This window comes from Lagopus muta, chromosome Z (genome assembly GCF_023343835.1).
Source record: "Lagopus muta isolate bLagMut1 chromosome Z, bLagMut1 primary, whole genome shotgun sequence".
Taxonomy (NCBI): Eukaryota; Metazoa; Chordata; class Aves; order Galliformes; family Phasianidae; genus Lagopus; species Lagopus muta.
Genome location: NC_064472.1, coordinates 68,718,523 through 68,732,973, shown reverse-complemented (window position 1 = coordinate 68,732,973; position 14,451 = coordinate 68,718,523). Strand labels below are relative to the sequence as shown.

The 14,451-nt window shown below is 39.1% G+C and overlaps 1 protein-coding gene across 9 annotated transcripts in view; it reads right to left on the bottom strand.

The window, feature by feature from the left end:
- MOB3B (MOB kinase activator 3B) overlaps positions 1-14,451 on the bottom strand; it is an 87,475-nt gene that overhangs the window by 37,362 nt on the left and 35,662 nt on the right. For 8 of the 9 annotated variants that reach the window (XM_048931212.1, XM_048931211.1, XM_048931213.1 and 5 more), the window contains one exon: positions 11,272-11,876. In XM_048931212.1, coding sequence (XP_048787169.1) covers positions 11,272-11,689 — 418 coding nt within the window. In that variant the 5' untranslated portion in view covers positions 11,690-11,876. Of the gene's footprint in view, positions 1-11,271; positions 11,877-12,684; positions 12,708-14,451 lie in introns of those variants that run through there. The other variant, XM_048931218.1, reaches the window with a different exon arrangement.

Below are 14,451 nucleotides of genomic sequence, written 5' to 3'. Positions count from 1 at the left end.
GTACTGTGCTGATAGGAAGGCACAGTTCATCATCTGTTTCTGTTACAGGTTAGCTTTTATGGGTTTGAGTGCAGGATAAAGTTTTAAAGTTTTGCACAACACAGAAATCCTGACAGAGAACAGTTCTGTTTGTCCCATACTGTATCACATTAAAATATGTTTTGTACATTAAGATAGTACTGGCTTATCTCTAAGGATATACGTGTGTTGGAGAAATATTCCCAGACTTCTAGCACACGTGTGATTTAGTACAGAATAGGCTGCAGCTAGGAAAAAGAACTGGACTTTTTTGCTTGTGCATTTTGGCCTCCACAATCTGAATTACTTCCAATGACAGAAATCCTTAGATTAATTCTTGTAGTTATACAATATAAAATCATTTTTTCCTTCTACAAGTTTTATGGAAGACTCAGATTGAAGGTTTAGAAATCTCACTGGGATTCAAAGAATTTTCCTAAAGCCTGACTCTATTCCCTTCATACTTGTATCTGTTGCAAAATTCAGCCTAATAATTAAAAAATTAAAAATTAAAAAAAATCAGGGAAAACTACAATATCAACAAAACAAAAAGACCGTAGTAAAACAGAGATGTATTTTGTAAATTATTTTTATAAAATAACTGCCCACTTGGAAAAAATCCTACTCAAAAGATTAAGAAAGACGTTGTAGCCATCATCATTTATTATAAGAATGGAAAGGGTTTTTTTAACACTATTTAAAGAAGAACTGTTAAGAAACATTTTGAAACTGAATGGAAGGAAGATTTGCGTGTTTTAGAAGGTGGGCCTTCATGATACGAGACATGTTAGGATAAGCTCAGGAAGATAACAAAAGAGATAACAAGCACATCCTTCATTTCAGCTGAAAGCTACATTCCATGAAAAAAAATTTTCATCTTGAATATTTACATAATCACTTGTTTTATTGTAAAGTTCCTCAGCTCCTGTGCAAGCACCTGCAGCTTCAAAGGGAAATCCTCAGCACTCTCCAACCCAGTTATCTGCAGGAGGAATAGAATATGCAAAAGCCATACTTTATCACAACTCTGGTAGCAAAAATCCACAAGTGAAAAACTGATTCCTTTGTTTCAGTAACACTCAAGTGCTTTTTTTTTCATAAAACAATTATATTACTGCATTGTTCTTTCATACATACTGTTAACTGATAATCAGTCAGCTCAGATAACAGTTCAGCGTGAATAATAAAATGAGCAACGATTTTCTTTACAAAATTTTTGTCTTTGAGTGTAACAGGTACTGTGTCATAAGGAGTTTTTAGAATACGGTCAGCCAAAGAGAATCTAAGAAGCACTCGAAGGAGCTCAGGTGAAGATGAAAGACAAAATGGGAGTAAACTTTTAGACTCCTTATTTTCAGTTCAAAGGAGAACAAAAGGATGTATCCTCCTTTCTAACCCAAATCTTCCAACCACTCTTTTCTTAACCTGTAAAATTTTGGGGTGGGAGAAATTCTTACCTTCAGAAAGCCCAAAGTATCAGAAAATTGAAATGAACAAATTAGCAAATCAGCATGAAGATAACAAAGTAGGACTGGCATTTGTGAGATGCAGATTCCTAGAAGAATCTCCCAGATCAAAGTGTGTTCTAGCACCTCCAAGGGAATCTCTAAAATGCCAGTAGTTGGAAACTGGGTAAATGGCACCCTGCTCTTTTCCAATATTTGTTTTCCCAAGATATCCAAAGGCAGACCAGGCAGCACAAACTCTTACTCTGAACTTGTACAACTATTCTTCTGCAAATCATGTCCTCAAAATCTATCAATATGGAAAAAATATTTGATAGATTGTCATCTTGTATGTCCTGAGTAAACGAATAACAGGGCAAAAACTTTCTGCATTTGCTTTGTTGAAGTTCCCATGGGAATCAAAATTGCAAGCTTTCTCCTTTAATGGGATGGCTAAAAATGTATGGTATTGGAGTTTGAATACCTCAGTTTTTACTTCCATTGCTCCAAATCCACACAAAAAAAGCCAACATTTTAGGAACAGAGAGTATTCTTAGAATCACTGATAACACCTGTCTCTGGATTCACCAAAGAACTACCATTGTATAATACACGAAAAATCTCTTACGCAGACTACTTTAATTACCTGAGCTTTAGTCTCCTACTTGACAAATGAAATAGCAAAATTTACCTTACCTGACCTCTTCAAAATCATATTATTACTATTTTTAATTTTTAAAAAATCCAAAAAGAGGCAGCCATGCTATGCAACTAATTTTAAAGCATGTAAACTCTAAACAGATATATTGCCTTAATGACCAAATATCCACTGGCACTTTTCTAAAAGATCTGATCTCATCCAGCACATCTTGAAAGTGTCTCTGCTGTTGAGTATTGTAGCTCCAAGCTTTCAGGATTTATCTGTTATGGGGCTAAGCTCTTTCTATTATGGCTCATTAAAGCCGACACTGTATGAACAACAATTACCATTATTTCACCACTCTAATGTTGATAAAACACATTTATCGATAAACTATTATGTTTCTCAGTTCAGCTGAACATCTGCCTCTTAAAAGCAAAGGGTTTTTGTTTGTTGTTTTTTTTTTTTTTTTTCTTTTTCCATATCCAGGAAAGAGTTTTGTCTTTCAAAGACAATCTGTTCATTGTCTTTCCTTTTCCTCTCCAACTATTAACATACTTTTGATTATTCCCTTCTTGAGCATCTCTTATTCCAGATGGCTCAGTAACCTTCCTTTTGTTTTCCTTGAGTCAAAGTGCCACTGATTCTCATTATGAGAAGGAAATAAAAGTTTCCACCATACATTTTAAGGCTTATGAAATGGTGCAGCCCCCCTCCTGTGCTTTAGATGCATGACTCTCTGTAGAATGGAAAGAGAAAAAAAATTCTCTGTGTCAGCGCAGGCAGTAAAGCCTATCCCACTCTATGCAGAGTTGCTCAGATGCTCTGAACATTTGTCGGGTCTTAATCTTCAACTTTGCTGTAGCTGGATTTTTCTTTTAAATCGTAGAACAGTCATTCATCAATCATGCACTTATGCACTGAGATTATGCATAGCCCAGAAGGCTTTCCAATTAAAGTAAAACTTTTGAAAAGTAAGAAAAATGAAACATCACAGATACCTGTACTTTAATAACATTCCTATTGCTATCTGCATGGAAAAGCACCAACCATGCATCTGTTTCTGTAAGGTATTTGATATCAGTCTTCAAGGAAAAAAAAACATTTAGACCTTGGCTTTATGCTTTTCCTACCTAAAGATTCTTTGAATCTGAATACAGTAGTACAAGAATTTGGATCTAATAAGAGCAGCATCAAACACTGAGAACAATTTGGATTTTCCACAGTCCTGCAGCACATGAAAGTTTTGTGGCACACGGCCTACTGAAGCCAATGATTCTTTTCTTGTTAGAGTTGTCTGTGATACAGAGATGACAGCCCAGTCCAATGATGACTGTCAGAATGCAGAACCTTTTTCTGGAGACCCCATGTGTTAGTTGAGCCCCAGTGTCAATAAGAGCTGTTTGGCATCTCAGGCACATAGAAGCAGCACTAATTAGCAACAAAGAAAAAGGGAAGTCTGTCAGTGTCATTAAGAAAGTTGTGTCTTTTGAGGTTATGTCCACACAGCTGGTAGATGGAAAGAATGAAGATAATTGTTTCATATCATTTCTGTGATTCACTAGATCTTTTTTTTGCAGGACAAGAGCTCGTCCCTTCACAGCTACATTAATGAAGTTCAGCCTTCACCTTTTGCTTTCAAATGCCAGAAGGCACACGTAGGATGCAGAGTCCATCTCCTCTTTCACTGCAGGCAGTTTTTTGGCTGATAAGCTCCAGACAAGTGTCCAGATTACAGAAGAGACAAAGTTAAAAAAATAATAATTATGCCAGCAGGTACATATAAAGAGGACATCCAGGGTGCACAAAAACATCAATAAAATCCAAGCTGCCATTGCACTCCTGTGCAATCCTAACAGGTAACATGCAGAATCTTACAGGTGTAACACAGTTTCTGACATTGCATGGAGCTCCACAGATCTGAACACCATGAATGTGTAAGGTTGTACATATCACCCATATAGCCAGAGGAGAGCTAGGAGTAAGGCAAGTTGCAGAGAAGGACAAGCTTGGATATAGCAGTAGATTAAAAAATACAGCTCACAATTACCAAGAAACCCCTCTGCTCACCAGCTAAGGAAAGCATGCTGTTGAACATATGTACATGTATTTCCATTACAGCTATGGAAGGGCCAGCAGCCAGTATGAATTCTTGTTTCACTACAACACACTGACAAAGCTAGATGGAAGCCTTTTTTATCTGCTACAGTTGGCCTACTGAAGCACAGAGACATATGCTTCCTGGTGTTTCACAGCACATAGCCATTGTCAGCATGGTAAACGGGGCATACACACACCTCACTGAAGCAAGGAACATAAGCTTGAGAAACATCTCTGTTCCGTTGCTCAAGTATTTTCAGTTACTTTATTTTCTGCTACCCAGCACGGACCAATATACACACAAACACATTTCCTCACCATCTCAACATCCTTAAGAATTAAAACAGTAGAAGAAATACAGCTGTCTTCTTCCAGATCACACCAGCCACAGAATTTCAAGTTGCTTTCTTCCAAGTGTTCAACAGATAAGTCATAAATTTAAGAGTCCTCAGTGTGAAGGAATACTATGGACTACATACCAGAGGAATGGTGAAACCAACAACCACAAAGATGCAGAGAACCCATCCTGTTAAGCTCCTTTCAGAGCCACTACCACTGTCCCCCTCCCCCCCCTTTCATTTGTAATGTCCTTTATAGAAATGTGTACAATCACACCATGAAGAAAAGATAAAGTGTGGTGCAGTGAATCAAATAACAACAAACATATCTGAAGAGAAAACAAAAAACACTGACATGACACATGAAGCGCAGCCAGCCAGAGGTCAGATGAAGGCAGTGTTCAAGGCAATCTGCAGCAGCAAAACCAACTTCAGCAAGAGCCATGCTAAGTAGCTATTTCTCTTGAAGCTCTTCTTCTCATAATTCCTTACCAACATTTGTTTAGCCAAGTACTTAGGCTCCACAAGGGAGAGAACTGCCACATAACTGCACAGAAATGTGCCACTACATTTGACTGTAATGGGAAGTACACAGGTGGCAATCACATTTCAAAACAGTGCTGATAATCAAGTTGACTGGCTTTTTTTTCCTGCAGCATTCAGAGGATGAAACAGTGCTTACAAATGTTTCAAATTATCTGAATGTCATTCTTGTCTTTGTTTTTAAAGAATACAGCCTCACACATGGCTTTTATCAACACAAGGGGTTTCTAACCACATACTTTCTAAGTACATACTTGACTTTCCTCCAGAAATTATCTATAAAAGACATGAGGGCCTCATTTAAAAGAAACTAATGAGTTTCTTCTTGTTAAGATTTTTAATTTTGCTCATTTTGGAAACTACTGAAACTAGAGGGCCAAATCAGTATTTGATAGAAGGAAAACATAAAGGCAGTATTGGTGGATGTATTTCTTAATACGTCTCTGAGCGAGGGCTGAAGCAAAGGCCCTCACTCTAGGCCTATAAGAAGTCCCTGAGAACTGCACTACCACAGCACTCCAGTTTTCTACAATTAAGTTAAATTATGATTATACTTCAAATAGGACTAAACTAATTTCAAACTTCTATGACCACAATTTATTCTGATATCACATGGCTGGGTTAGCTGAAGGCCACATTAACACTTCTTCCCCCATGACCAGATACATGCTACAAAGTACAGATGTTGTGCTCAAAAGAGTCACCTTAACAGTGAATATATTCTGTGGGAGCATCATGAATTTTCTATGCTCTTTCTAAGCTTGAAGTAGACATAGGTAAAAAGTAGCAGTAATTATGAAACTAATTTTGTTTAGGTTCCAAGAAGTGAAGCAGCAGAGCCATTATGAACCATAAATGTTACTCCTACATATAGTCTGCTTTGCAGCATAACAGACAAAGTCTGTTTTATAAGGGTTCTATAAGGAGCTGTTTTCCCTGTTCATCAAGGAAAGGAATGCACACAAGGCTATGGAATGCAGACGGAACTCACTTCTACAAAACCCGCTTTCCCAGGCAAAGCACATTCAAATATATCAAATTTCCCACACTTTGAGTTCAGCACAAGCTCAACCCCACTATCACAGACCAAACAGACATTAGCCATGCTGTGAAGGTTGCTAAAGAGATCAGGTCACAAGTTCAGATAGAGGAGAAGCTGTGGTGATGAAGGTGCAGATCCTGCAAGAGGTTAATTCAAGTAATGTCCACAGCACATGCTATTTCAGTGTGCTGGAAAGTCAAGTTTCCTGAAGGTTGATGGGACAATCTGTGTGACTCCTTACTGTTACCCTGAGTAATTAGTAGTGACTGGGGTTGAAGATTGTCCAGATTACTCCTAGGATTTAGTCCTTATTCTTATAAAAGCATGGGCAAAAAAAGGCGTTTAAGATACTAAACAAAAACAGAGTGAAATTGCTCAAAAGAAAAATTAGTCAGCAAAAAGAAACAATGTTTAAAAGGCCAGATATTTATCTATCAAGCAGATGGCAAGATTCACCATGCAGACAGAGACAACTCAATGTTTATCAGCTGTCTTTGACAGTACTTTTGAAATGGCATATTCATCTGCCAGTTTACTTTACAGAGAAATATCTGCTAGGCCCTGAATCACCCTAAGAGCTAAAAAGGAAGGGAAAGAGTAGATGTGGGCATATAAACATGATATAAAATATCTACATTATTTTTCAGGCACATATATTTCCAAACACAAAACTTTCTAAAAACAAGTGTTACTGCTCTAAATTTACTGCAACATACAAATAATCACAGAATTCACACACTTCAATGACTAGAGAAAACTACTGGGATGCAATAACCTGTCTTGTTGAATTTTCTTCATTTACACAAAAGATGTAGTTGTGTAGTTGTTCAGTTGTTCAAGTTACCCCTGCTGAAGAAGGGACCATAGACAGGAAGCAATAGGAGAAAGGAGAAAAGCTTTACAGTGCAAATGTCTTCCTTAGCCCAAATCCACTACTGATCAAAGTGATGTAAAAATCAGCAAGAAAGGAGTGACTGGAATTTATAACTGACTTCAGCTGTCAATCTACAGCTATACCTATCCACCAGCCATGACTGAACGGCCAGCTAACATCCAGCCATCTGACCCATCCTGTCAGCCCTTGGCAAAGCTTGGCAGAAAGAAAGCAAGAGAGAAAGCAAGAGAGAAAGGGAGGGAGGAAAAAAAGCCAGCTGTAGCAATTACACTTTTTTTTTTTTTTTTTATTGCAGGGCCCATGTGCAAAGGCAATGTCAGACCCTAGATGCTGCAATTGCAGTGGCTGCAAAAGATGAAGAAAACCAGCCAGTGCCAGTTAACACCATGCTACCAAAATCTCATACACCTCTCCATTCCTTGGGAAAACAAAAGCGACAGTAGTCTTTGTTCACAGCACCAGTCACCTGCAACCCTTTTCTGGAAAAGGGCTAGAAGGCCCCACAGTCCTGGTCTGCTTTTAGAGATGAGATGTACTGTGTGGACGTATGGGGTTCTTCTCTAGGAAGAAGCAGTACACTTATGCTCCATGTATAAATTTTGGAACTGCCTGCTACCAAAAGTCATGAGCTCACAAATGTGGGGAAGGCAACATATTTCTAAAGATATATTAAGTTTTCAGCTGAAGTTCCAGGCTTTAAACACTTTAAGACAATGTTGTCCTTTTGACCAGCCATAACTAGGCTATTTGATTACAGTAATTTAATACTTTTAAATCCTATTCCACACAAACTCTCAAAGCTTAGAAGTGATTTTGTACTTCAGTTAAATGCCAAATTGCACCTTCTTAAGCTGCTTCATCAGTTTCTAATCAATTCAGCTCTTGTTCCTTGAGCAGCTTGTCAGCGCTGAAATCAGAATTACATATTGCAGGACAGTTCAGGCTAGCAGGGACTCTGGGAGGTCTGCAGCCCAGTTTCCTGCTTGACGCAGCCATGAGATCCAGTGAGGACACTCAAGGCTTTACACAGTTTGATCTTTAAAATTCCCAAGGACGGAGATAGCATAAACTCTGTGCCCCCAACCTTCACTGTTTTCTTATCTTCAAGGGTTAGAGTTTTATTACATCAAGTCAGAAAAGCCCATGTGCTTCCTTATTTTAGCAGAAATCTCCGTCTTCTGTTTTACCTTTGTATTTCAAGCCATGGATCTGATGTAGCTGTATCTGGTAACTGAAACCCCAACACACTCAAGAAGCCATGTTGGAAACTAGAATCAATAGCTTCACCAGCATGGCCTAAGCAAGCACACAGAGCAAACTCTCCCCCATCCTGTTCTTCCTTTCCCAAAAAGGTCTCACACTGCTCACAGCAGCTGGCTAGTTACACGTAGAACATGTTTGCAGAGCTGCTAGCCTCTAACATGCATTAAACCCACCTAAAAATGGATGAAAGAAATGGGTAATAATTTAAATAAGAACAAGGTCATAATCAGTGAAACTTGTCTACAGGCTGTGACTCTGTTTTTCCAATAATCTTTGAAGTTTTGCCTTAAAGAAAAAAGAGCCCCTAATATTCAAGCACCTGTTTTTGTCAGTTTCACTTAACAGCTCCTCAGTTCCCATGCCAGCTCCCTTTTCTCCTGCCTGTCAGATCGGTATTAGCAGGAGGGTGGCTGGAGAAGGGGCTCTTTACCAGTAAGTGAGCAGGCCAGAATGACCACAGAAAGCAAAGAGGAGCCAGACCACAGGAAGCACACAGACTGGTAAGTAGTCATAGGTTAGAGGTTACAGTGTCAATGTAAACACCAAGAGGAATTTGTGTTAAATGTAGTATACTGTTTATAACTCAACTCACTTGTTCTGTTTTTTTTTTTCTTTTAACCACAGAGGGAAGAACCAAAACAAAAGCCCACCAAGCTGGGCTATTCCCTATCCTTTTTTTAAGTGGTTTGCATGAATTATGTCAAATAAAAGAGGGCAATAGGATTAAGCTGAGAAAAGTATGGTACAAACAGCTCCTATAAATCTCCTAGATCTCTTAAGCAAACTCATCCACTTGTGGAAAGGTCAGCTGAAATCCTATCCACTGGACATACACTTTTTCCAGAGGAATTCTCTACGTATGCTACAAAGATTTAACACAATAAGTTAATCTCCATGTTACATCCAGATACCATGCTTTAATACTGCTATACTACTAGTAATGGCATACTAAGTTCTGTCATTCGAGTAGATCATCTTTCAAGATCTATTTCAACTACTTTGAAGAATGAACAATCTTAATTTTCATTGCCAATTATCTGTTTGAATGCAAATCTGCATTAACACTAAACATAACAGAGACCCTATGGTTAAATAACCAAAGGCTGCTGCAAAACAGGCAGAACAAACAGTATCCAATACAGTAACAAAGCTTCACTCTCTAACCAACTGTGAAGAGCAAAACATGGAACAATATTCATGCTGAGCTACCATATCTCATTGAACTGCTTAATATGCAGCATTTGTACAGGCTGGTAGTGCCATCTCCACGTTATAGATAGGGGACTGATTTAGAAAGATTAGAAAGATTCCCTCAAGAGCAAGGCGTCTCATCCAGAAATGGGCCCCCGAAGTGCCAGGGACTTCTCCTAGCTGCTAAGGCTACAGAACACTGTGTTGGAGCTACTCTGACACAGAATTCCCTCTGACTGTTCTAGGTGCCTCCTCAGGGACTCACTGAGAGCACAGAACTCCAAATTCACTGCAGTGTGCATCAACTTCTGAATCATGAGATCAAGGTTTCAAACCACCACTGCTATTTAATATTTAAGCATTATTGTTACATTTATCCTGAAGGTTTACCTGAGGTGTATCTTACTAAAAAAAATACACAGGAGAGCTATTGGAGCTCAAACCTTGTGTATTATTTGGGTGGGTTTTTTTTATTGTTTTAGTAAAACTCATCAGCATGTATGTGTTCAGGCCACAGATCTTGTTTTGCATATACACACTGTGGTGGCACAGCAGAAGACTGGAAGATGGAAACTTGGTGTAATAAAAGCATGGAAAAAATACCAATGGAAGCAAAAACACATATTTAACTGCACTCCTAAGCTACACTCAATTCCAAAAATCTTTCACAGCAAATAAGCTTTATGAAATCAGACCTATTCTTCACTATACAAAAAGTATATACTTCTTCCTTTGAAATCCTGCTTCTTGCTAGACTGGCAAATTACAGCCTAAGAGACATAGTTGTTGTCTTCTTTCTACCTGTTAGTGCAGAAAAGAGATAAGGATTGGGAAACAAGCCACAAGTCTGTTCAAACAAAGAGCAGATGAGGCCAAGAATTGGCTATTTCAAAGGTTAGCAAAGCTCACCAATACATGCAGCCTCTTGATGTACCATCTCCTAACTGTATAAACTGCAAAATATTCTGCTATTTACTCATCCATATATTTATATTACATCTCACATTTCTGACAGGAAGCTCCCAGCTTTCCTACTTGAAAGAAGTGAATCATGATTCATTAAATAAAACTGAAGTTCACACTGCTCAGGTGCAGCATCTTGTCCTTTTCATTAGCTGCAACCACAGCAAAAGATTTAGGCTCTCTACACCATACAATGCATACAATGGCATTCCTCCACAAAGTCTTCCTCATTCAGAGGAAAATATTCTAGCAACAATACTTCCATTTATTTGCACGCTCCAGAAAAGCTAACAACAGCACCAAAAGACAAATTGTGCTCTCTCTAGCAGCTTCCTCCCTGGGCTCTTTGGTTAAAGTACAGTAATTTGGGGAATAACTCACTTTCTAATTCATCAGTTTAGTGTTGGAAGTGATGAGAGGGTAGGACGGTATAGATGACTGCATTCCTGACTGTCCATGGCCTTGTGCTGCATAGTGCTGTACACTTTTCCAAAGCGAAATACCATTCAAAGGCAAAGTGTAAAGCAATTCAAACATGACTAAGTTTCAGCAAGCTAAAATGAAATGGTCACCACCTGTAGTGAATAACCTGAGAAGCAGAAGCTTACGAAGAACAAATGGCTCAAATGAAAACGTTTTAGGCTAACAAACCCCATCAGATGTAGCAGACACAGTTAACATTTCATACATTTTAGACCATTCTGGCAAAACACCCTCCTCCCCCACCTGCTGTTTTAAAGCCTTGGACTCCACAGCCTCTGTGAGGTCAGGAGGAATCAATCATGCTTAGTGCACAGAATGAAAGGCAATTGACAGTTCTTCCTTGCACTTACCTACACTTGTAGGAAATATATCCTCGTTGTTGATTTGCATCTCAATCCAGTCCATGAGGAGATTCATGTACTGCGGTGCCGGCAGCGCTGTAGGCTTCTTGTATTTCATGTCATCCTGCCACCGGTACTCATACTTAGGGCCTCCAGACATCACTGGGCAGGTCCTCTCTGTGCAGAACTCACAGATAGTTCCATAAATGAGGTTGATCCTGTTGAAGAAGTCAACAACATGGACAGCCACCCAGTCATTTTGGTCTTCTCCCCTGGGCAACTGTACAGCTGCTTTCAAGTCCACACCTGAGTGCAGAGTGGCCTGAGCTCTTTTATGTAGCTCAAACCTCTGGGTTCCAGGTTCAAACTTGCGTTTTGGACGAAAAGTCTTATCCTTATTAAAGACTTGCTTCAGTGCTATTGACATGTCTGATAATCTTCTGCTCTGCAGCAGATGGCAGAAAAGCACTGCTAAGATTTAACTCAGGTATCTGAAAACACTTGCTCCCTAATCACAGGTCCTCCAGGTTCTCTTTGTCACAGAAGTTCGTGTTGACTTCAAAGCAGTCTACTAGCTCTTCCACTTGAAAGCCTTCCCGAAAGGCTTCATGTCCCTAAGGATATGGAAATGATTTACATTAGTGATAAGCTCAAGTTTGGACCCACCAGTTTGTTATCATTTTACCATCGTTTTCTATTAATTATAAGCTGAAAAGCAAATGTAAAGTATTTAATAAGCCAGATTTAAAAAATACTAATCTCTAACTTGATGAAAACATAAAACATAAACAACATATTTTTTATACTTTTTTTCTTTTTTCTTCTTTTTAAGTATTAAGGAATTATCATCTCTGTCTTTTATCATACTTAATCCACCCTCGGGAATTCAACAATGGTTTTAATTTTCTACTAGACTGTGTAAAACTATTAAAAAGCAATGGTGAAGCTGACACTTTCTTAATAGCTCTATTTATCTTCTCTACAGGGGAACAGCCAGCATGGTGGATCTCTGCCTCTGCACAGTACTGCCACCAGGAGAGGGAAGGGATTGTCCCACTCTGCTCTGTGCTGTGCAGCTTCACTTTGAGTATTAGGTGCAGGTCTGGACACCACAATATAAAGATGTAAAGGTATTAGAGAGTGTCCAAAGTGGAGCAACAAAGATGCAGAAGGGTGTGGAGAATAAGAGGCGTGAGAAGAGACTGTGGCCCTTGATTTAAATTTTCATAGCACTATAAACATCCTACCCTATCAGTGTCTATTGAACACTCTTCATGGGATTGTGTGCTCTACTGTTTTCCTTAAGCTGTGCATGGAAAGCACTGAATTACTCTGAAGGCACTCTTAAAGCTTTCAAGAGAGGCAGAAAGGTCTTGAAAAAGGCTTTTTTTTTTTTGTTCACCAGAAGAAAGTAGCGCATACCTAGGCAAGGAGAACCGTAGTGTTAGACCCCATCTCCACACAGTAGAATGTAAGCAACATGGAAAATCCTCCCCCAAGTAGCTGGAAGATTAAATAAAACCAGTTGCCCTTTCCTTTCGCTGATGGCACATCTTTACACCACCCTGCAGAGATACTTCAATCATGAGTTTATAAGCAGTCATTCTTCCTCTGTCAGCAAAACATGAGACATGCAGGGATGGACCCCAGGGAGGCCACTGTCACACCTGACATGGCCCTTGATGTAGTATTCCTGCACAGTCTGGAAATAATGAAGTACAAAGGCCGGGAAGGCCAGCCTCCTAATAGTCAAATTAAGAGTCATTAGCAGGAAATGAGGGTGCTTTATGAGACAGCCTTGTCCTCCAGTTTGTTGCAAAGACCATAACTTCCGGCTTTCAGATGCTCTGTGGCAGCAGGCTGTTTATTTAAAAGCCTTTTGAAGGACAGGTGGTTACTGCTGCTCAGACTGAGCTGGTGACTGGCACACTTTGAGATGGCATGGAGCCAACGTGTCAGTTTGCAGAAAGGATGTCAAACAGGAGTTTCACAGCTCAGGTCACTACTTCTTTTGAGTGTAATACACATGGCACTCTAACATGGCTACTTCCTCACGTGTAAATATTCACCATGACACAACATTTTTATTTAAAACAACTAGCTGCGAAACAAATAAAACACATCTTGAAAAGATAACAATATTCGCTGCTGTTAAACTTTCACTGCAGAAAAACGGTGAACACAGAAGAAGTAACAAAACACTCACCAAACAACTCACTGTCTCAAGTCTTCTACGTACCAAGAATCAAATGGTGAAATTGCTCACAGAAGCATACATACATCATGGTCTAACGCAACTCAACAGCTAATAACATAAGATTACTATGCAGTCAGATAAAATGTGCTTTAATACAACAAGGGGAATGAAAATAAATGAGAATTGCCTGTGAATTTCCTGCACTGAGAATCCTATGTTCAGCATCTTGTAGTAAAAGGTAAGGCCACGTCTCTTATTTATCTGCAAATTTACCTGATAAAAAAACATATTTACTACTCTGGACTGTACATGTCAAACTCATACTGTAATGCCTACTATCAGTTGATCTATTTTTCCTCTCTCTTAAAATATCCTGGAAAGCTGTGCAAAGCTGGGAACACGTGTATTTAATTTCTCAATCATTTTCACTTAAAAAAATATAATAAAGAGTATGGTGAAGATCAGTGAATCAGTTCTCTGAAATCGCTTTTTGCAGTTTTGTGAGGATATCTGCTATCTAGTTAACTCTGTTCTTCACTCAAAAGCTTGCCAAAATGAATGAAGAAAAACACGATTTTTTGACACCTCCCCCTCACTTCTGCAATGGACAGGGATCCTGCATGCTATGCTGTGTCCTTACTGCTCCCACTACAGCACCCAGCTACCAAGCATTTCTAAACAGTTACAGATAGCATCACCACTACCTTCCTGGAAGAAATAAGCTTTCATATTACTTACAAGGGACAAAAGAACAGCCTGAGCTTCAGCAGAGTACCTGATTTTCAGCTGAGATTCACCCACTTTAGATTTGGATCCTTCAAAGGCTTATGCTAATTGAAAAGCTTTAGCGACAGTCTGCAGTCTCTAAAAGTATCTTTATGGTTTAGGCAATGAAGTGGTACTTAATTGCAGGATGGCCTCTGCTTTGGGCTGAATCATGGAACCATTGGAGAAACTCACGCACCACTGGACTTCCAGCATGTTGCAGCATT